Below are 23910 nucleotides of genomic sequence, written 5' to 3'. Positions count from 1 at the left end.
GAAGACTAAAAAATTGAATGATGAAACGAGGAAGAGGTAGACAGCAAATCTGGAATAATAAAAAAGAATATTATTTAAGGAGGGAGTCCGACAATTCAGATAGACATTCTTAATAATTATGGATCCGATATGGTTAATAAGTCTGCGTGGAATGAAAACCTATAAATAATATCGATTCAAGACTATTGCTTGAGTCAAATATTTTACTTGGTGATAGTCATCGAGGTTAATCATTTATAAAGTTTGGTGCAAGACAATTTTATTTGAGATATTATGGTGGATTAATATTTCATTGAGAAGAGTATCGCATCTATCTCTGGCCATGATTTTTGTAAAATCCGAGACTAGTATCTCTCTCAGCAGCAAGCGTTCTGGTTCACAGGTCATGTCAGGCAATTGTCATAATGATTCCCTCATTGGGTGTTGAGTGTTGGCTGTATAAAGGCGTAGCATATATCTGCAGAGATGTGAAGAATGAATAGAAGGAGAATCGAGAAAGGCAATGATAATATGTTCCAAGTGCAGCGATTAAGAAGAGACTGTGATAGGCACAACAAATACTGAATAGCGATAATATTCTATGAACCAAGTGATTAATATAAAAGCAATGTTTTCATTAAAGAAAAGCATTAACAAAGGCAAGGCACAGACATGAAACCAATGAATTAGAAAGGTGGGATTAATGATAAAGAAATAAATAGTTTATAATTTTCTTAAGGTGCGATGTGTTGGGAATCGGGATGCATGGTGTCTCTTCAAAGAAATTTTGAAGGTATAAATAGTTTATAAAAGAAAATCATTTGTGCTGGAGGAATACAATCTGATCGGACATAGATATCAAAATTATAGTAAGGGGATTTCAATGGGAAATTCAGATTTATTAGTATTAAGTTTGTCAAAGTGCTTTGTGGGCCCCACACAATAATTATTCAGATTTCTATAATAAAAGAATCCTAAACAGTGTTTGCAGCAATTAGAAAAGGTTTTGGTGATTTCACCATTATTGTTGTGTTTTTAGCAGCAGCTCCACTAAAGGGAATGGGACCCACTAGGAAGACTTTGGAACATTGGTTGTGGTTTTTATTTCAGCCTCACCTAAGCCTTGCAGATTATTGATTGTGATTTGAACAATCAGCATTACCAAAAGGTCAATGATAGTCTAAGAGGAGTCGACAACAAAGGAGTCGACAACAAATGATGGTCTAAGAGGAGTCAACAATATGTTGAAGGTTGAAGATTTTTGTTTGGGAAAATTAATTGTTTTCTTAACCCATTCTCCACTAACTGTGAGATATCAATCGGATAAAAGCTGCAGTAAAACATGATCAACAGCAAGAGTCAACACGTGGTTTAGAGGGGATGTTGGGAAACTTATCAAGATAAGTTCTTTCTTCCAAAAACTATTCTTATCATTATGAGTTAAATATTATAGTAAAATGGCTTCAAAATTAATGAAATTATATTTATAAATGTATTACAATTCTCACTTTAAGTTAGAAATGTTGTTTCAGGTCTAAATCAAGGTGAATCCCGAATGGGAGCATTACAGTTGGAGTAAATTATCATTTACTCTATGCTTAAGTTCCACTTAGGTATTTGTACCTGGGTAGTTGGATGTTACCTACACTCTACCTACCCTCACACCTCATTGGTGCTCACATTCTTGCCTTTGCCTTTATAAACAAGGCGCTTGTACATTGTTTAATCATTTCAATACAATCATCTCTTCTGGTGAATTATCTTTTCTCCATTGTGAAGGTTTATTGCAGGTTGCAGGTCCTGGAGTGGAGTCAATACTCCAACAATGCAATGGTCCTATCATCCTTGGACTTGATGTGTTTTCCTCTTCCTTACTCTATGAATCAAACTGCTGATCTAATTTTTCTGATGTAGATTCCTCAGCAAAAAAATACTCCAACTGCTTGGCCTTTGCTTTCAGACTCCACTTATTTGAGGGGTCCCAAGGTTCTCTACAATGGAAGCACAATTTTCTCCTTCTAAGGTCATTCAATTGCTCATTATCCAACTTATGTGAATCATTTTATGGCTGATGTGATTCCCTTTGGAATTGTTTCTTGCCCCTGTCCTTCTTATGAGGGAATCCCTTAGACTGAAATTTGCTTCTAAAAGTTGAAGCCTCCATGTTTCTAGCCTTTTTAATGGCCTCCTCTAAGGTAGGTGGACTACAAACCTTAATCCAACCTCTCAATGGATCTATCAACCCATCCATGAAAAGAACCATGAGTCTTCTCTCTGAAATTTCAGTGACTAACAATGCAAGTCTCTGAAAATCTACAATATATGTATCAACTAAACCCCATTGCTTCAGCTGTGGCAACTCTTTGAAATGCAACTGTAGATCCTTCTTATCAAATCTCTCAATCAAACTCTCTATAAAATCTGCATAAGTAATCCTATCATGTCCCATGGTGATCATCCCATGACACCGCCACTTGTGCAATGCCATCAAGATGTATTGCTGCATACTTAATGGCATCTTCTTCCGGCATGGGATTGAGTTGGAAATAGGTGTCTACCTTCTGAACCCAAGCTCTAGCTGACATCTTCCTTGAACCATTGTAATAAGGAAGAGTCGATTTCCCCACCTTCTTCTGCAAATCATAGTTATATGCTCTATCACCAGTGCGGGGTCTATGCTTCATTCTGACATCAATATAAGTCTGATATAGAAGCCTGGAACTCAAGACCTCCACTCTCCCAATCATGTCTAAAATTATCCAGCAAATCAATTATATGAAGCTCATTATCCACTGGTGCTAGTATCATAGGTGGAAAGGTAGACAACCATGGTAAAATATTGCTTATATAGAAACTTTTTACAATCTTCATAGGCATCAACCCACAGGAGACACCAATCCCCTTTAGATGATTAATAGGCACCAACCCACAGGAGACACCAATCCCTGCAACTGACCACCAGCTCAGCAAGAGACACCAATCTTCTTGAATACAAGGCACCAACCTTCACAAGAGTGATGTGATGAGTACTTGCTTTACTACTTGAATCAAACCTAACTCTCCTCGACAAATCTGCTCAAAAATGCTTATTTTAAATCCACTTATAATCTTCAATAATTTCTGCTCATAGGTCTGCAATAATCTACCTTAAAATCTGCTAATGTATCTGCAATAATCCCACCTTAAATCTGCTCATTATGTGCACCTTAGATCTGCTCTAAATCTGCTCTAAATGGGAATAATATTCAATAAATACTTAATGAAATAAACTCCAAACGATCTTGCCTTTTACACATGCAAATGCACCACTTCACCCAATGGTTACCTCTCTTCATGCCATTCGGCCATGGCAGCAAACATTTTTTTATTTTATTTAATTTTTATTTGCCTCCCAAAGTGAGCACTCATCTCCATGAGGTTGGCCCAAGCAAAAAAATTATTTCAATTTATTTGCAACCCTTAAGTTTGGGTGCACCTCTCAAGGGGGTCATCCCTCTTGAAATAATATTTAAATGCATTTTTTAATTTCCATTAATTGGTGGCATTAAGAGGGGAGGTCGGCTACATCAATAAAAAATATTTTGCAACTTTGAACACAACATTATATATGCAATTTACCTCCTCCTTCCTCGATGACATCTTGATCATAGTGCCATAAATTTGGCACAAGCTAACCTCCATCAAATATGCCACAAAATACTCTTTGACATCAATGACTACACTGCAACAATTCTTTGATGATATTCTTATTTATAGCAAGACTTGGGAGGATAATTTTAGGCACCTTGACGAGGTGTTGAGCGTCATGGAGGCACAATCCTTGTATGCCAAAGCTTCCAACTGTGAGTCTGGATTGACAAAGATACTTTACTTGGGGAATGTGATCAATGCAGAGTACTTGGGGCATGTGATCAATGTAGAGGAAGTGAATGTCCATCAGGAGAAGATTCGGACCATATTGGACTAGCGATTCAGACCATATAGGACTAGCCACTGCCAAAGACATTAACAAAGTTGAAGGGATTCTTCAGCCTAGGCAATTCCTACAAGAGGTTTGCGAAGGGGTTCTCTTAGCTTGGTGCACCTCTTACAAATCTCACTAACAAGGGACAAAGGAGACTGAATAAACATTGACAAACTTAAGGAGCTAATGAGCACTTGTCCTGTTTTGGCATTACCTAATTTCTCTCAGCCTTTTGTTTTGGAGTGTGATGTTTTAGCTGAGGGAATTGAAGCAATACTCATGCAAAACAGGCACCCCATTGCCTTTAAGAGTATGAAACTTCTTGATGCAGAGAGTTTATATTCCATCTGCAGTACGGAGATGCTTGCCATCATGCAGGCATTGGCAAAATTCAGTTAGTATTTGTAGGTGAAAAAAAATTTGTTGTTAGAATGGACCACAATAGTTTGAAATACTTCTTGGAGCAGGACTTGAATGAGCGGCAACAACAATGGATCAACAAAATTCAAGCATATGACTTTGACATTGTGTATGTGAAAGGGAAGAGGAAGGAGAAATCCTCATGGAAAGGTCTCAAAGATAATGTCTTGTGTCATGTTTGTAAGGGTGTGACTTGTTAGCAAAAGAAGTCAGAGGATACTTCCCCAACAAGTCTATTGCAGCCTTTACCCAACCCTAAGCCGAAGTGGTAGAGTATATCACAGGTCTTCCTAGAGTGCAAGGCAAAGACTATATATTTGGTGGTTGACAGGTTGACCAAATGTGTGCACTTCTTTGCCATATCATCTGAATACAAGTCACCTCAAGTTGCACAGTTGTTCTTTAGAAAGGTATTCAGACTCCACGGGTTGCTGAAGAATATTGTTAGTGAACGGGATAGTAAGTTTCTCAGTGTCCTTTGACACAAAGCTATTCAAGTTGGTTGGCACAAAGTTTACCCCAACCACCAATTACCACCTCCAAACATATGGACAAATAGAGATAGTTAATAAATGGGTGAAAGGATACTTGCACAATTACATTGTGGGGCAGCAAAAAGGCTTGGATCAAGTGGTTACATTTGGGTGAGCATTGCTACAATACCACCTATCATATGTCAATTTAGATGACTTCCTTTCGAGCATTGTACAAATATGATGCTATGTCTTTTGTAGAATTGGCATTCAGGAACAACAAAGTTCCAAAGGCAAAGGATTAGATTCAGAAAAGGCAGAAAATCCTTAAGTGACATGAGGGTAATCTTCAGAGTGCACAAAATCAGTAGAAGATTTATGCAGATAGGCACAGAGTTGAGTGACGTTTTGAGGTGGGAGATTTAGTCTTCTTGTGCCTACAGTCGTACAAATAAGAAGTTGAAGCCTCGCTCCTATGGCCCTTACAGGATTGCATGGAGGGTTGTTAAACAAGCTTATGAACTGGAGTTGTGTTTCATGTTTCTTGCCTCAAGAGGGCACTTGGGCAACACATTACTTCATCACCAGAGTTTCCACCATTGGATGAGGGAAGATTGGTTTTGGTTCCTAATGTTATCTCGGATGTCAGAGAGAAGAGGCTAAGGAATAGAATGCTCAAGGAGTATCTTATCAAATGTAAGGACTTGCCTCTAAAGGATGCTACTTGGGAAGGTGGACAGATTTTGTAGTATCTGAATCTTCAATTGCTTGAGGACAGGCAATCTTGAGAAGGGAGGACTATAATGTTCCCTTCCAAAGAGTAACCAAAAATGACCCATTTAGCCTATTTAATTCCCATAGGCTAATTTATAGCTATATCCAGGAATAAATTAATTAATTAAATAAAGTTGTCCAATAAAGCAAATTTTACAGATGACTTTAATCAATCTTATAAAGTGACTTAAGCAAATTAAAAGGGAATTATTAAAAGTCATTTTACAAGGTGCTTTAATGATAAGCGGGGAATTATAAGGTCCCTTCAGTGAAGTTCCATGGGAAAATATAAAAAGAGAATTAAGAGCTCATTTGCTCATGCTTGTTTATTTTTCTCGTGGAGTTTGAGCTTCTCGTCGGCACAAACCCTAGGACAAAATCCCTAAGGGAATCAGTTTCAATAGTGAAAAATCTACCCTAGTTAGTTGCAGGTGGAATCACACAAGTTTCATGCAGGAATTTAACAATTAAAGATTTACAATTTGTGAAGTTTTGTAGGCAAGACAAATTGTGAGAATCAGAATACCAATAAGGATTGACAGAAGTTCTAGGAGAAGATATGGACACCATTTCATGAAGAATGCTAAGGTGTAATAGTAGGGGCTTGGGAGTGTAAGTTTGCTGGATATCGCTCTTTGTTGGCTGCCAACATCCTTGGTATCTTGGCATGGGATCGCTAAGGGTTGGGCAAACTATGTGTTGTTGGGCGTAGGTCATTAGACTGCGTGTAGGAGATTATTATTATAAGGCACGTGGGTTTTCTCTATTTGCTGGGCGATGTCAAAATCTGCTCGGAGTTGCTTTCCTGAGCAATTGGCTATGGTTTCAAATGATTGTGTAGATGCCATTGTTCATGGCATGGCGTGGAATTTATGGTGAACCCAACAGCAAGATGAGGGAAATTGATTCATATAGCAAGAGGCTAGATTTGTTGGCGTGAGATCCATTGATGGTCGCTTAACTTTCCATCAGCAAATCATGGTATTCTGCAAAGAGAAGGAAGTCGCCATACACCTCCTGGAGTTTTTGTTTGATTGCTGCTGTTATTAAAGAGGAGGTGGAGATTTTAGTGGGTATGGGATGCTCCCAGCAGCTACAGCGACTTTCAGGCAGCTTGGTTATGAGTAAGTTCCAGAATTTTTGTAAATGGTGACTTCATTGATCATTAATGATTATATCTACTTGTAAGGTCAGAAGGTCTTTCTTCTCTGTGTTTCAGTCATTATAAACAGCGAACACTTGTATTGTTAATTCATTCATTCAATTGTATAGTTGTATGTAATGCAAATCCATTGCTGAAGGTATGGTAATAAAGTTTATGAGTGATATAAATGATTAAGTGTTGCAAATACTTCCTAAAACAATTAAAATCAGAATTATTAGTCAGAAACTCCTCATCAGAAATTGCATATAAACCATATAAACTATTGGAAAAATGGTTGAGAGTTTAATTTAAATATTTAAAAAATTTGTACACATTTTGGCAAGGGTCTTTGCAAATACTAAAGATGAAGAACTGTAGCAAGTTTTGCTCTCATAGCTGGTGATCTCTTGGACTAGTTCCTTACTCTAGGAATATTGTATAGTGTAAAAGTAACTCCACCTTAAGGGTAATTCTATTTTTTTATGTTTTGGAGATTACAGCACATTGGATCAACATAAGTCAGTAGTGTTATAGACATTGATCAATGATTATGTTTCAGAATTGTTCAATATTTGGATCTCAACACTTAATAGAAAGACAGGCCTACATTTCTAGATCTAACTTTAAATATAAAAATCTAAATGATGCAACGTGCAATGGACTGCTATCCAGGCTGCAGATTATATGGTTTCTCTAATTTTGAATCATGAAGTTGTAACTCCCATATAAAGAAACTATCATGTCTAAATTTGAAACCTAGACAAGAACAGAGAATTTATAACACACTTGGAAAGGATGTCTGTACCTTCCTTGCACCCTTCAATTTTTGCCTTACAACTTGGACCATGGTCAACTACAAAACCAAAAAATCAGGACTAGATTAAACCAATATTATGACATCCATATATACTGGTGTAAATGTTTTCAGATTAACTTATAAGTATGTCGTACCTGTTTAGGAGACACATTCTGCCTTTTGAAACTAGATTTGCCACCAGAATAACCTGAAGAAGAAATCGAATCTCTATCTACTTGTGAGGTATGATCAATCCCCCTAGTACTTGTCCGTTTATTTGTTCTTCTATGGTACCTCCTTGGAGCTTTCAGGGATCTCCACGTAAACACAATAGCAAGAGCAAGCCCTGCAAATGCACCTATAGAAGTGGCAGACTGAAAAACAAAACTGTATTAGTTATTAAATATGCATTCTGTTTGATTTAAAAATATACAAAACAAAACACAACTAGGTATATTTCAAATGAACAAGAAGAACAATTTGTATGGAAAATAAGAAAAGATGTAAACAGAACAAACAGAGGCGTGTACAACATGATACAATGTCTAATGACAATCAAATAGGAATGTAGCATAGCAAACTATACACCTTGGAGAGGAAAAGAGAAATGTTAAGCACAATATATACAAATAATCTATAAATGTAACAAGTACACATTCACCCCATTTATGGGCTATGGGATAAGTAGTGTGCTAGGCATAATGCAACTTGGATGACTCCTGAGGAATTTTTTAATTTAAATTTTCATAGTGCTTTTAGAGGAAATCTAGGCTCAGCCAGGGCTAGGTGGTGTTTTGTACATGGGAAATTTTTCTTCCTGGAGCAGAAATTAAATGATGAAGCAGGAAGAAGCCATGATTGCAAGCCTTTCTATGGATTCTTTCTTGGTTTGTAGGAAGCTTTTAGTTGAAGGGGATTCTTCTCTTTTTATTCAGGATCTGAAAGAGGGCATGTCTGAATTGGAAGCCAAGAAGCCTATTAGAGGAAGCATTGGATCTAAGTAAACAATTTGATGATTTTATAAAATCGATACTTTTGGGCGTGTCAAATTCTTTAGTGAATGTGGCCATCGAGCAATCTTTGTTATTAATTCTCATCAGTAAATAGATTGGATTCTTGTGTGCGGTTGGGGAAGATTGTCTTTGATAAGAGATCACCATAGGTCTCCTTTGAGTGAAGCAAACCCATTCTTTTTTCCCATGTGATGATTGGATTTTATGAGCTTCCATCAAATGTCCCATTCTAAGGTTTTTGTTGGCCCTCATTAGAGCGTATCACGTTATCCTTGGAGCAAGCTTTCCTAATAGCATTATTATCGCATGATTTTGATGGTAGTTTCAAGCACTAGATGGAAATTTTATCTTCTTGTCCTCTAACGTGATCATGTGCCTCAAAATGGGAATTTTACTATTTTTGGAGATGTGTTGTGGTGCGCTTGTAGTTTCTTTAGTTTGTTGGCTTGGGCTTGTAAGATGGTAGAGTTTTCTGGATTCTCAGGTTGTTAGGTGTTGTTTTAGCTTCGCGTGTCTATATTTTGGGGTGAGGATGGCCTGCAAATGCCATTCTTGCAAACCTTGTGATGCCTTTAAGGTAAGGGTAACTCACTTTTGCAAACAAATAGGTTCAGGCAGATGCAAACTATCTTTTACGGTGCAAAATTGTATAAAACTTAAGACTGGTCCTAATCTTCTGATGTAGAGTATGTGGTGACAATACAACAACTCTATCGAGTTTTATTCAATAAAGATTTCATACTTTTCTAATATGCGTTAACAACAAATTCAAGGTCGCCTTGAATCGTTTAATCGAGGGTTTGTCCTTTTTGTTGTTTTGACACCAATTGTTTCATAGGTTCTGAATGTGGTATACCATCTACAAATTTTCACTATTTCAAAGGTTCCTGTCAAGCATTGTTTATGATTTTACTATGCCCAAAAAGGCCATCGTGTTAGCAGATTTATCCTTAACTTGTCCAACTCATAAAGAACCATCGAAAGGTTCTCTCTCAGAAATATTTACTTTTCGAACATAAGTACACCCTAATTCTAAAGCCATATGTAATGGGTTCAGCTCTAACAGAATTTTATTTTGGCAATTAAATTGTTTTGTACCTCTAAAAGAGCCATTTCATATCTAGCAAGATTTTCCTTCAAAGAAATTGCATTCTCTTGCATAATTTACAGAGATGTTATAACCCAATAATGCAGATGCATTGTTTGCAAGAGGCCTAGTGGAATGAAGCTGCGGTATATTTTGAGAAAATTAACCCAGCCCATTAAGCACATGGCTAAAACAACGACAGTCGCAAATAACCCACCCAATTATACTAACGGGGAAAGGATTGGGGAGCAAAGAAAAACACGTACCTTATTTAAGGAAAGGAGAGCGATTAGCCTCGATACCCGGATAGTGAGCTGTGTGCTTGAATTTCGTATAATCTGCAGTATCCTGTCGAAGGTAGAATTTTCCATTTTTGTGCAGGCTATGGTCAAATTGAGGGCAAAAATAAATAAATTGGAATTATGAAAAACTATGTTATGTAAAATTGCAATAATTCTTCCCACGAGTATAGTAAAGGAAGGATTAACAGAGGCAGAGCAGTCAGTCAGGAAGAGTAATCTTCCGAACCCAACGAGTGTAAGAACGTCTGGAATTGTATATGTCTGTAAACTGCTTTGGAAAAACCAGCCTAATTGGGAACTAAAATTTATAACATTTTATTATCCACCATTTTTGTCATTGTAATATAAATATTTATCTTTAATGTGGAGCAATCAAATTGAGTCTTAAGTATTTGAATCCAGCGAACAAATGTACAAAGAGGACCCACTAGCTGTAAGCTCTACATTTCAATTCTGTGTGGCGTTATTTTAAGGCCTAAGATTTTTATTAGTTTTGGTAGGTAAATTTGGAAAAAATTGGTTTGTTTCTTGCATGTAAATATTTGAAGTCAATTTGTAGGCTATTTAGCTAAGGATGTTGGTGTAACAAAGGTCTCAATAGAAAAATGATAGCTTCAAATCAACTATACATTCTTTTATAGCGATCAAAATATGATTGAAACAAAACCTTTGAAAGAGTAAGATAATCACACTCTATTACCAATAGGCTCATGTTATGTTTGCAATAAACAAAGAGAGAGAGCAGGGGTAAGGAGATAGATTAAAAAATAGAGTGAAATATAAAGAACAAAAAGAGAGGACCTAAGAAAGAGAGGGATATACAAAGAGGGAAGAGGGAGATAGAGAGATACACAAACATGTATAGAGAGAGAGGGAGAGAGATAGAGAGATAGCGAGACCAAGAGGTATGAGAATAATAGTTAAAATTACATCTATAACATCCAACAAAATCCCCTTCCATGATGTTATGGTAGATGCCATACCCTATTATAGAGCTCACGTTTGGCACAATTAAGGAGAATATAAGTAAAGTTTTTTTAGACTGACTTTATACTTGAAAGTTTCCAATACATTTTTAAAAAACCATTTTGTTTATATATTATAGGACCATAGAAAGCCATGACAACATATCTTGATGGAATTCTACCAAACAGTTTGCTTCCACATAATTTGATCACTTTAACTAAAATAAAGATTATTTCTCTAATTACAAAATAATATTGAATTAATCTATAATTACAATGCCTTAAGCCATAATCATCATCTTTGTGAATCCTTCCCTTCTAGTCCTATTCAAGTGCAGTTACCATACCTTCCAATATATTATGATGTGAGTCAAAACTACAATTTTCAATGGAAACTCCAATGGCAAATTTCCAAATTCTTCTCTTAGCATTGAGAGTTATGCTTGCATACATTTGCACAAATATACATTGCAATAGATTTCTCAAAAGATTAGTCAAAATATGTTCATAAAAATATGACAGGCACTTATGATCTCAAACTCTAGGTTATGTTAATGTTTCATTCAAGTGCCATTGATGTTTTGAATTAGGACATTTTTCTTGTTGTTGTCCAAGAATGCACAAATTTGTTTCTAATAAACCCTCCAAAAAGCTTAATACTAATGCTACTTGGTGGAAAGGGGGCCCTTCCCTCAACATGTAGATGTTTGGATGTGTGAGGTACAAATTTAAGCTACTTCTCTTTCCAAGGATTTGTGTCCTCATCTCAAGGATGGTATGCCTTTGTTGTGTCCTTGTGTACCCAAGGCTTCTATGTTAATGGAGTTGAAAGATATTCTATTTGAGGAGAGGGTCTTAAAATACTCTCCCACAAAATATATAGAAAAGATTCTAGTCTAGAGCTTGTAGTACAATTCTAAATTAATAATCCCATGGTATTGAATTATGTAACTTCACAAGTAATCGATGAAGGTCAAATACGTGATCTATGAAATTGCATTAGGTCAATTGTAATATATGTAGAAATGACCCATGAACCTTTAGTTTTCAAGTTTAAATTGGTAGCTAACGTAACCCTTTCCATCTACTCATTATGTGTCAATTCAAATCATGAAACATTTTATTTGTATCCTTTGGAGTTGTATTTAAGGACTAACCCTAGTTTTTTTTTAACATTCAATAGTTAGAATTCATACGGGAGTTCCATAGTTATGATTATTTGAGCATTAATTATAGAAACCATTACTACATTACCTATTTTTTATTAATATATAAGGTATATTGTGCATTCCTACACATTATTTTTGTAAGGACCCACTAGTCCTAACCTTAGAAAAATGAACACAATTGATTCCTAATTGAATCTAAGTAAATTTCCATTTACATAATTGCAATATGTTTAATCAAATGAATAACTATACCATTAATATGAGTGCATTCATTGAAAAGAATGTTATAAAGTAAGACAACTTAGATAAATACGAACAAGTTAAAATAACCTCATGCTAATGTATATGAAAACTATGAAATACAACAAACATCTAATCCATGCGTCACACTTACGAAGAAACTCATCAAGAGAAATGCTTACATAAAGGTTCATATGTAATAAATGTGAACTTAAAGTATGCATCAAACTTAAACAACATTCAAGAAATGAAAGAAGATTAAGCATGAAAACATGAATACCACAAATCATACACAAGTAGGACACATGTTAGTGGTTAGTGGTTAGTAGTTTTTCCTTACTTTTGTTAGTTACATCTTTTTTGGCGACTTCCTGTCGCATTTTTTACAGTAGGCCTTATAGACCCCTTTTACATATCTTACACAACGTGATCATACATAGCTTACTTAGCTTGGTTATTAGACCACATTGGTCTATTACAAGGAATCATTAATCATACAATAATACATAAGATTTTACAATTTAATATACAAAAAGTCTCTATCTCTGAATGTTGTGTCTTCCTCGCCATCGGACTCACCTCCATCTGCGATCTAGAAGACGAACAAATAACTCAGGTGTTGTATCTGCCCAACCAATTGAAGCTTTCACTTCCCGGTGCTCATGACAAGCTCTCATCCCTCGCGACGAAGTGTCCTAGCAAGTCGGCATCAACTTTTGGGAATGGACCTATGCATGCATGTATCATCTAACAACAACCTGTTGAACTTATGTACATGTGATATGGCAGGGATAAAATTTAATAAATTATTGGCCAATTAAAACCCTTTTGGGTAGGTGAAAAACACCCTTCCTTGTTTAACCCATAATCAAGCACCCTATCTGTTATACATCCCTCATAGACAAAGATAAAAATTACCCCTCGCGTGTATATTTTTCTTTATATTTATAATTGTTTTATTGAATCATGTTTGTTATTTCTCTTATAATTATACCCATTTAGATTCCATGCAATTGAAAACACATCTTATGTATATGGATCCAATTAATGCTACACCTTAGAATATAATAATGAAATAAGGAAATTTTATAACCACCACCTACATATTTCTATAAAAATATATAGAGTATCTGGAACAATTTATTAGTGCTAGAAATTAGTGGTATTGACTCTAAAATAATCAAAATGGTGACAGGAGGATTATCAATAGTAGTGTGCAAGTCAGCAAGGTAACCATAACAAATCAACCCCTATCAATTATCACAAAATAAGAGAATGAATAAGTTCAATCTCCTGCACAAACCTATCATTAAAACTTCAAGAGAATGGAATCGACTAAGCAAATATGTAAGTGTTTAATAATTGAAAACCTATTGTTAGTGCAGATCAATCCATAAAAAGTAAGCAAATATGTCAGTGTTTAATAATTGAAAACCTATTGTTAGTGCAGATCAATCCATAAAAAGAACTACAAAGAAAAGATTCTAAAATTACCCTACTAGAAATCGGCTTTAACCTGCAGACCAATCTATAAGCTATGAAAATCAGAAAACAACAAATCAATTCAAGTAAATTTTGCAAATTGAGGAGATGGCATGGTTAAACAAACTGATTCAACCATACCAAAAAAAAAAGAAATGAAGGAAAGATGGGGCATTAGACTTGCATAAGGGCGACAAAGTCTCTTTTATCTAGCATGTAATTTTGGCTCTGCCAAAATCGACTCCTCTGCAAACACTATAAAAGCCATCAAGTAATGACAAAATTGACTAGCCAGCATACCAAAACAAAGCGACTTTGAGAAAAGAGGGAATAAGAAGCAAAGTTATCCAAATTTACCTTGCAGACTTGGCGTGGAGATAAGGGGGGCATGGGTTCTACCTCTGTAAATTTCCAGCCTTGAATCAAATAGATCGATCCAATGCTTTCTGCAGGTCAACAACTTGCAGATTTGACAGTAAGGGCAGGGAGAAGAGGAAGCATTATCTATCTAAGCATAGCTCCTCTAAGCAGATCGAACCCTCCACGTACTCTCCTACAAAAAATTTGCACCTCCAAATCGATTCCTAGCAAACCGTAAAAGGTATACCCTGGCAACTATGATGAAGGGGGTGATGTGGTGAAAGGTATGGTCTTTGCAAAATTCGATTCCACCAATCTCTCTTCTCTAATGAATTACGCATTCGTTGACCCAAGGAAATAGCAAAGGAAAAATAAAATAAAACATCAAGTCGATACAATGGCAAAGAGAGATGTCTAGTTCGATATTTTCCTGAGTTTATATAACTTGCACAGGAAAAGGTTCGATCCATGATTCATGGATCTGGATGGAATCGGAACAAGAGTGGAAGGAGAGTTAGAAGTGGAGAAGTGGAGAAGTGGATTTAGATTATGCAGTTAAGAAGATTGATCAAGAGTTGGACTGGTTTGATTAGCCAATCAGTAAGAGAAATTTGAGTGATGACAGCAAGTTAGAGAGTTGACAGAAAGAAACTATTAATTCGACTCTACTCTCCAAAAAATCATATGTTTTATTTTAAAACTTAATATTCTCATTAAATTAAGATTTTAAATTCATTGTTGGAAATCTCTTATTTAACATTTAAATTTAATATTTTATGTTTCAATTATTTCTAAATGTTGTTTATTATCGATTTTATTATTTAATTAATTTGTTTAATTATTACATGTGTGTGTGTAAATGCACAAGTTGCATTCCCTAGGTTACTGCCGACAAGCTAGGAGACCCCTCCTCGATTATTTGTCCGCCTTCGACGGTCGACCCTACATCTACCTTGCACTCGACAAAGTTGTCAGATTAAATGATGAAATCTCCATAATAATATAAACATTAAGCTAAAATTTCCATTAATAATTTTAAATTACATTAACATCACATCACTAAGTATCAAGTATCAATTAACATCATTCATCATCAAAATAATACCATCAAATATCATCAATAATATTAACGAGCATCATATTAGAAAAATGTCATCAAGCATAATAATGTCACCAAGTGTCATAATGTTAAAATAATATCATCAGTCACCATATTGTCAAGAAATATCAATCCCTAATTTATCTAAAAAATTATTCATCTAAATCGGGTCATGAAAATTTTCAATCATTTTTAAAATTTATTAACATGATATTCTTAAGGGTTTGACCAAAGAGAAACATATTCTTGTCCATTAGCAAAATTTGGACCACACAATCAAATTTTTCATGCAAGAAATAGATATGTAGGCATTCAAGATGAGTTGAATGCAAATAGTTAAGAATTTACAAAGATGGGATCTATGCATCCATATCAAACTTGCACTTGTGTGGGTTAGATCTGTATGTGTGGGTTAGATCTGTAAGTGTATGATTGATCCTATGAATTTAAAAAATGACCTAAAATAATACAAATTCCAAGTCATTCATCTAATTACTCTTAATTTTTTTACATACTAACAAATCACATATGACCATTTTTTACAATATAATTATGTATATCAAATTTCCAACTAAATAAGTTTAGTATTCATCGTAAGGAACTTGGCACATTGCTAAACATGCATCTCAATGCAATAAAATAATAGCCACAACAATGACTATCAATGAAAATGGTGCATTTGAATCATTGATAAGCACTTAAGACAACATGCACAAGCACGACCTATTTATCCCCTAATACATAGTTGAAAAATATTGTCAAAACAACCATCTCCAAGAAACAAACATATGAGAAATGTGTGTTTTGCTTACATAACTAGGTATACCTTTGGAAACAATGGAAATATATGTTGAATTTAGAGACACCACCCTTGATAGCCCAAATTTAGCCACTTTTCTTGCATGTTCGCATCCAATAAGATGTTAGTGGATTTGACATCTCTTTGAAAATGTGTATGCTCAACCTAAATGTTAAGGCAAGGCAAAACATTCATCATTTTAAAGTGTTATTAATTGTGCCTTCCATTCTAAGGCCTTTCCTATTTTTGGGTGTTTGTAATGTATTTATTTATTTGAGCTATTATTTTACCTCTTGTGATGTATATACAATAAATCTTTGCATTGAGTCTTACAAGGCTATACATTTGAAACTTGATGATAAACAAATGATCTGCATATATGTGGCAAAAGTAAATTAGGTCTCACAATATGTACCTCTATACAATTGGATCTCACAAAATCTATCTAGTATTTATGATGCAATTACATATAAATGGTGAATTTATGTACCATCAATCGATTTTATTTTTAGAGTATTGGCTACTAGGGAACAAATATATTGGGCTTGAAATTACAAATCATCTCAACAGTTTATTCTACAATAATATGTTTGATCATGCAAATTGTTCAAATTCAAAATATTCATTCAATATTAATCTAAATTTAACATCCATGAAGATTTCAGCAGACGTATAACATGTAATGTATCTAAATCCTAAAAAACATTAGCGCAAAAATATTGAAGTTTTCATAGTTTTCACCATTTAAGATTTAGAGTTAGATGTATTCCTTCTTATGAACACTAAAATACTATAGTAACAAAATATCTTATTACAAAACGATAAATCTAGAATATAAAAAAATTATTAATATTTTATTATTTAACATTGTACAAATATGAACCTAAAAACATCATCATAAATTTGAAATTGTCTTCTTCATAAAAATTAAAATACTTTTAAAATTAATAACTCATTATTGACCCACCCATTACTATTTATGGTGCAATTGCTATATTTAAATGAATAATTGACATCCAAACTTTAGTTTCAATGATACCAAGTTTGTCGACAAGTGACATTGAGGTAACTGTAGAAATCTCCATAGTTACCATATCAACTAATCTTCCTACCATAAAAGCATGATTGTCTGAACATTGCTATTGTTTAACTTGTGAGTGCAAAGAGTAAATATTGATTTGACATTCACTAAAGGAGTTCAAAGTCCCAGACATCGACTACAAATTCATTCTAGGGAGTTTGTAGTGCATTTGACATCAACTGGACCAATGAAAAACAATCAAAATTTAAGATCACCAGGATGATTTGAATCGTCTTGCACTCTGTCTTGAACAGTCTACATCATAGATGCTCTCAATCAGTCGATTAGTTTCATATAAAGAAATGCATTCGACGTAATTGGTTTTATTCCTTGTTTATTTATAACCTATCAAGATGGTGTGAAATAACCCCCTTAATTTTTTCCATTTTTGAACACAACACTAGCACCCATTAGCATTAGAAATAAGAAAAGTATATCATCTCGACCATTTGTGCAATGGGAGGATAAGATATAACATGGAAAGAGGACTACATTTGGCGGTATGACCAACCACTTCCACTTATTCGGTAGGGATTACAAAGATTAACTAAAGGCTTATTGAAAGCAAGACTTGATGGTGTAACCAGCCACTTCCGCTTCTCAGCAAGTAAAACAAAAACTAAACTCAACCACTTATTCAATGGGAGTGCTAATAACAAATGCTGGAAAGTAATGAAAGAAGAAATTGGCAGTGAACCAACCACTTCCACTTGTTTCTAGTGGCTAACAATATTAGCTTCAAAATCTAAAAATTAAAGAATGTTGTTAAGTACTACTAAATCAACAAATTACAATAAGGCTAACATTGAAGCATTATGAGAAAATCTTGCCACTATGATTCACAAAGTTAGAGAAACAAATCCAAACTCAATGTTGATAAATTATGATGATAAACAGGAGTTTAGAAAAATGATACCCAATCTGATATGCAATAGCTGCAAACTGATTTTTTCAACCAGCAAACCAAGAAAGCTTCAAATGATCATATCTCCCTTGATTCTTTTCCGAAATAGCTCAAACTAAGAGCAAAGACACCATAAAGGCTAGGCACCCAACATCCATCCAATCCCAAGTTCCAACCAACAACTATGGAGATGACATGAATCCCAATGCAACCTAGGCAAGATGGTACGACCAACAAAAGGTATGACCAGTAGCAAAAATCAATGTCCTCATAAAAAATCATGAAACCTTGGTCATAGGAGCATCCAGATCTTTGGAAAAGAATGAGCCAGTACCCACAAAAATCAGACCAAACCTCCAAATGGTATGAGTACAAACTTGAATTAGCAACTAGGGTTTTTACACTCAAAAAACAAACACCACTCACACACCAACTAGATAACATCAAATCCACTCAAAACTGAAATCTCTATTGGAATACCCTGGCAACCTCTGAATGAAACCGCACCACAATCAGCTAGGAGTTATCTTTCAAACTCAAAACTAGAAGAAGCTAGGAGGCACACAACCCCGAAGCAAGAGTCTCTAAAAATATTTCAGCAACACTTCGTTATCAAAATAATAGTATACCCAAATGATCCTCTCAAACTGCTTGTATAGCTTTTTCTCAAGAATCAACCCTCTTCTCCAAGTCATGTGGGATTAAAAGTTTTACTTTATTTTATTTCCCTTTTCATGTGCACCAATAATTTAATAAAAAATATTAATAATTCCCAACTTGGAGAACCACATGCTAACATCTTTTAAAAACAACTTAAAGTCATTGAACCTGGGCATGGGGGTCAAAAAAAAACTTGGAATTTTAAAATGATTTTAGATATTACCTTCCAAAAATGGACTCCAAGAGAACCGAATGAGCCACCCCTCAAACTGGACTGCCAGAAATAGAAACCAAGTGTTGTATTGTAACACCTTTTAAGCACAATCTGAGTAGCCATCAAAATTTATTAAAAATAGTAAGCTCAGAAATCTCCTCTAGTGGAAATGCATGTCATACCACTCTAAAGCTCTCGAGAAACCAAAAAAAAACCCAAAAGGCAAACTTCAAAACTCCTGCAAACACCCCTCTAAAATCCACCTGAAAATAAATTTCCTCCAATGGAAATGCATGGCATACCACTCTGAAGCTCTTAAGAAATCTAGAAAAACCCAGGAGGCAAACTTGAAAACTCTTGCAAACACCCTTCTGAAATCTACCCAGAAGATGGAAACCCTAATTTAGTCTCTAATTAGCCTACGGGTTTCTAGAATAGGCTAAAGATCCATCTAACAAATCTAGAGCTAAGAAGGGGACATTACATGGTGGCAAACGGGAAGAGAGATATTCAATCACAAGTAATTTCAAAATTAAAGTCATGGTCTTATAAGAGATCATCTTAGTTTGAAACCTTTTCAGTTGAAGTATGTGATATGTGTGTGGAATATTCTGAAGAGAATATGGAACATGGAAGTTCATTGTTGATCCAAAATTGTGACAAAAGAAAAGCTAAATAAAAGAAAAAACACATGGATTAAATAAAATATCAAGTGGATCAATAAAATAGTATATATATTTAAAAAATGCCAAGAGATATCTTTCTTGAGGTGCCTATTACACTTTAATATGAGAAATCAATTAAAAAATAAATGCCTTAAGATACATATCTCTTGGCGTATGTATATATGTATGTATGCTAGTAGTATTCATGACGCAACATGAAAGATATATAATAAAATTATAGTATAATATTATATTTAATATTATTATTATTATAGTTAAGTTTAGGGTTAGAATTAGGGTTAGAGATAGAAAAATGATCTAAGTAGGGTTTTTGGTTAAGGTTGAGTTTAGTATTAAGGTTAGGGTTAGAGTTGGAGATTTGATTATGATTAGGGTTATAGTTAGAGATAAGATTAGGATAAAGACATTAATGAATTTGGGTTAGGGTTAGGGTTATGGTTAGGATTAGGATTATGTTTAGGGTTAAGGTTAGGGTTATAATAAATTAATTAAGGTTAGGGTAAGGTTAGCATTGTAATTAAGTTTGGGGTTGGGGCTAGAAGTAGAATTAGGATTAAGGGTAGGATTAGGGTGAGGGTCAAGACAAGGGCAAAAACTAGGAATAGGAACAAGGTTAGGGTCAAAGATAGAATTAGAGTTAGTGTTAGGGTTAGAGTTAGAGATAAAATTAGGATTAGTGTTAGGTTATATTTAGGGTTACAATTAGGGTTTTAGGATCAATGATAAGATTTGGGATAGAGGTAGGGTTATAGTTAGAGTTAGCATTATGGTTAGGATTAGGGATATTAGGTTAAGGGTTAAGGACCAAGGTTAGAGATAGAATTATGACTACGGTTTGGGTTAGCATTACGATTAGGTTTAGATTTAGGGTTAGGGTTATAATTAGGGTTAGAGATAGAATCAGTTTTAATGTTAGAATAGTGAACATAGATGTATGGTTAGTGTTAAAGATGAAATAATCATAGCTCTAACCCTTAGTGTAACTCTAATTGAACCCTATCACTAACCATAACCCTAACCCTATGCCTAACTCTAACCTTAATTGAACCCTAACACTAGTAAAATCCTAACTATAATTGAATCCCAACCTTAACCCTTTTCCTAACTCTAATCTACTTAAACCCTAATCTTAACTCTAAATTTAACCCTAATTTAACTTTAATTCTAACTATACAACTCTAATTAAACTTTAACCTTAATTAAACCCTAACCATAATTAAATCCTAACCCTAATTCAAGGTTAATCTTCAATTTAGTTGGATTTTAACTTTGATTGAAACCTAACCCCAATTTAATGCTAATCCTAACCCTAACTCTAATTTTATTTTTAACCTTAACTCTAATTCTACTCATAACCCTAACCCTAACCTTGATTCTACGTTTAACCATAACCCTAATCTTAACCTAATTGTAAGACTAATCCTAATTAAACCTTAATTCAATGCTAACTTTATGTTAACCCTAACCTAATTGTAGCCCCAATGCTAATCGTATTCAAATTATAACCTTAATTGAAATATAACCCTAACCCTAATTCTATTGTAACTCTAACTTGATTTAAACCCTAATCACATATTAACCCTAATCCTAAATAAAATATTTTTCTTGTAAGCATCATTGAACCCTAGCCATAACTAACCTTAATTATAATTTAAACCCAATCCTAAACCTATCTCTAATTCTAATTCTAATCCTAAACCTAGTTCTAATTTTAACTCTAACCATAATTATAATCCTATTCATAATCCTTGTTTTTATAGTAACTATAACTCTAATTGAATCCTAACCCTAATTAAACCCTAATTAAATTATATCTCTAACCCTAATTAAATTCTATCTCTAACCCTAATTGAACCTTAATCCTAAATTTAATTAACCTCCAAGATTTTATCCCTTACTAAACCCTAACCCAAATTGAAAATTAACCTTAAACCTAACCCTAATTGAACTCTAATCTAACCCTAATTCTATAATTTCCCCTGATTGAACCCTAACCTAACCTTTACCATAATCTTAATTAAACTTTAACCCTAACCATGTTTGAACTATAATCATAATTTAACCCTAACTCAAGGATTTCTCTTATATAACTCTAATTGAACCCTAATAGTAATTGAATCCTATCCCTAACTCCAACCCTAATTGAACCCTGCTCCTAATAAAACCTTAACCCTAATCTAATTGAACTCTGATTGATTGTAATCCTAACCTTAGAGTTGTAATTAAACCTAACCCCAACCGTAAGCAAGTAAATAATCGAAATGAATGTTTTAATAATGTTTGCATTTTTTAAGTTAGATCATTTGAACTTAACAATAATATATGTAAAGATTGTGCATGCTTCTATCTTATTTGAATATTAGAGAATTATTTTTTAATTATTTAAGAATGGAATGTCAACAATGTTAGTTCAAAATATCATGGTGTATATATCCTAAGTTTGATATGAAATTTTTATGTCTTTAAAATTATACTTGTATGAATTTTATACATCTTGAGAAGGATATCTCTTGATGTATTATTATTATTATTATTATTATTATTATTATTATTAGTAGTAGTAGTAGTAGTAGTAGTAGTAGTAGTAGTAGTAGTAGTAGTAGTAGTAGTAGTAGTAGTAGTAGTAGTAGTAGTAGTAGTAGTAGTAGTAGTAGTAGTAGTAGTAGTAGTAGTAGTAGTAGTAGTAGTATCACTATCACTATCACTATCACTATCACTATCACTATCACTATCACTATCACTATCGCTATCACTATCGCTATCACTATCCCTATCGCTATCACTATCGCTATCACTATCACTATCACTATCACTATCACTATCACTATCACTATCACTATCACTATCACTATCATTGTCACTGTCACTGTCACTATCACTATCACTATCATTGTCACTGTCACTATCACTATCACTATCACTATCACTATCACTATCACTATCACTATCACTATCACTATCACTATCACTATCACTATCACTATCACTATCCCTATCACTATCACTATCCCTATCGCTATCGCTATCGCTATCACTATCACTATCACTATCACTATCACTATCACTATCACTATCACTATCACTATCACTATCACTATCACTATCACTATCACTATCACTATCACTATCACTATCACTATCACTATCATTGTCCCTATCACTATCCCTATCCCTATCCCTATCACTATCACTATCATTATCACTATCACTATCACTATCACTATCACTATCATTGTCACTGTCACTATCACTATCACTATCACTGTCACTGTCACTATCACTATCACTCTCACTATCACTCTCACTATCACTATCACTATCACTATCACTATTACTAGTTTTGTTTTTGTTTTGTTTTTTTGTTCAATAATAGGTCGTAGTCAAGATTTTATTAATATTATGAAAGGCTATTACATTCATTTGTCTAAGAACAAAATTGGGCCAAGCCAAACTAGAACCTGACCAGAGAGACCAAAGAAAGGATCAAAATGACCCTTAGATCCATGGCCAAACTACCAAACCAAATCATTATACCATAGAGAACAACTACAAAAGAGGGATAAACAGACAACCACCAAGCCATATATCTTGGCTATACATAGACTAACCTACTAACCCTATACTATCTTCCCTTGGGAAATGAAAAGATATAGAGATATGAAACAAAATTACTTACAAAACCCAAACATATTTGGCAGAAAAACCACTTATCACTCTGGAGCAAGTGAAACATCCACAACAACCTCCATCATCTCCTTATCCAAGTTATCACTACCAGAAGAAACTTCACCGTCATCATCTCGCAAACCCATCAAAATTTTATAGTTCCAAACCCATGGAGATTGGACATCCATTCCATCACCAATCATCGCCATGACAGAGCATCCTCGAAAAATCCCATCAAATACTTTAAGAAATCCAGACTCATTCTGATAATTGGCTTCCTAACCTCCCACAGGGCCTAGTTGGCAATGTATAATATGGGAAGCCAAGGAACCAGAATCCCATCTCTCCTTGGCATTCCAAAGTTGGATGCATGAGGGATGGTTAAATTATGATCAATTTACTAAATTAACCTCTCTAGGTATCCAAGGAAGTCATGTTTGAACACCCTGATGCATAAAACTTGAGCCGCAACCTTTGTCTCCTCCATGTTAAGCACCCTGTCTAAGAAGGTCAGGATATCTGGATTAACCCAATATCTTTGGTTTGAAAATAGAAACTTGACCCCAATAATTTTTCACAGAGAATGAAGAAACAAGTCATGCAAAATAATTGTGACTTCTCTCAATATTTTGT

The 23910-nt window shown here is 34.5% G+C and overlaps 2 protein-coding genes across 3 annotated transcripts in view; both read right to left on the bottom strand.

Annotated features, from left to right (window-relative positions):
* The window catches only part of LOC131029308 (peroxisome biogenesis protein 22), a 93086-nt gene extending 82796 nt beyond the window's left edge, over positions 1 to 10290 (bottom strand). The window contains exons 1-3 of one of the 2 annotated variants that reach the window (XM_057959745.2): positions 9917 to 10290; positions 7706 to 7924; positions 7560 to 7607 (exon numbers count right to left, since the gene is read on the bottom strand). In XM_057959745.2, coding sequence (XP_057815728.1) covers positions 7560 to 7607; positions 7706 to 7924; positions 9917 to 10021 — 372 coding nt within the window. In that variant the 5' untranslated portion in view covers positions 10022 to 10290. The remainder of the gene's footprint in view (positions 1 to 7559; positions 7608 to 7705; positions 7925 to 9916) is intronic. The other variant, XM_057959744.2, reaches the window with a different exon arrangement.
* Positions 10291 to 14013: 3723 nt separating this feature from the next.
* Positions 14014 to 23486, bottom strand: LOC131029264 (uncharacterized). The gene is made up of 3 exons (XM_059212704.1): positions 23326 to 23486; positions 22305 to 22945; positions 14014 to 14063 (listed from the first exon to the last, which is right to left on the bottom strand). Exons 1-3 carry the CDS (start codon positions 23484 to 23486, stop codon positions 14014 to 14016), a joined length of 852 nt encoding a protein of 283 aa, XP_059068687.1.
* Between the last annotated feature and the right edge of the window lie 424 nt (positions 23487 to 23910).

The sequence above is a fragment of the Cryptomeria japonica genome, chromosome 10 (assembly GCF_030272615.1).
Source record: "Cryptomeria japonica chromosome 10, Sugi_1.0, whole genome shotgun sequence".
Classification (NCBI taxonomy): Eukaryota; Viridiplantae; Streptophyta; class Pinopsida; order Cupressales; family Cupressaceae; genus Cryptomeria; species Cryptomeria japonica.
This window is presented reverse-complemented; position numbering and strand designations above follow the sequence as displayed.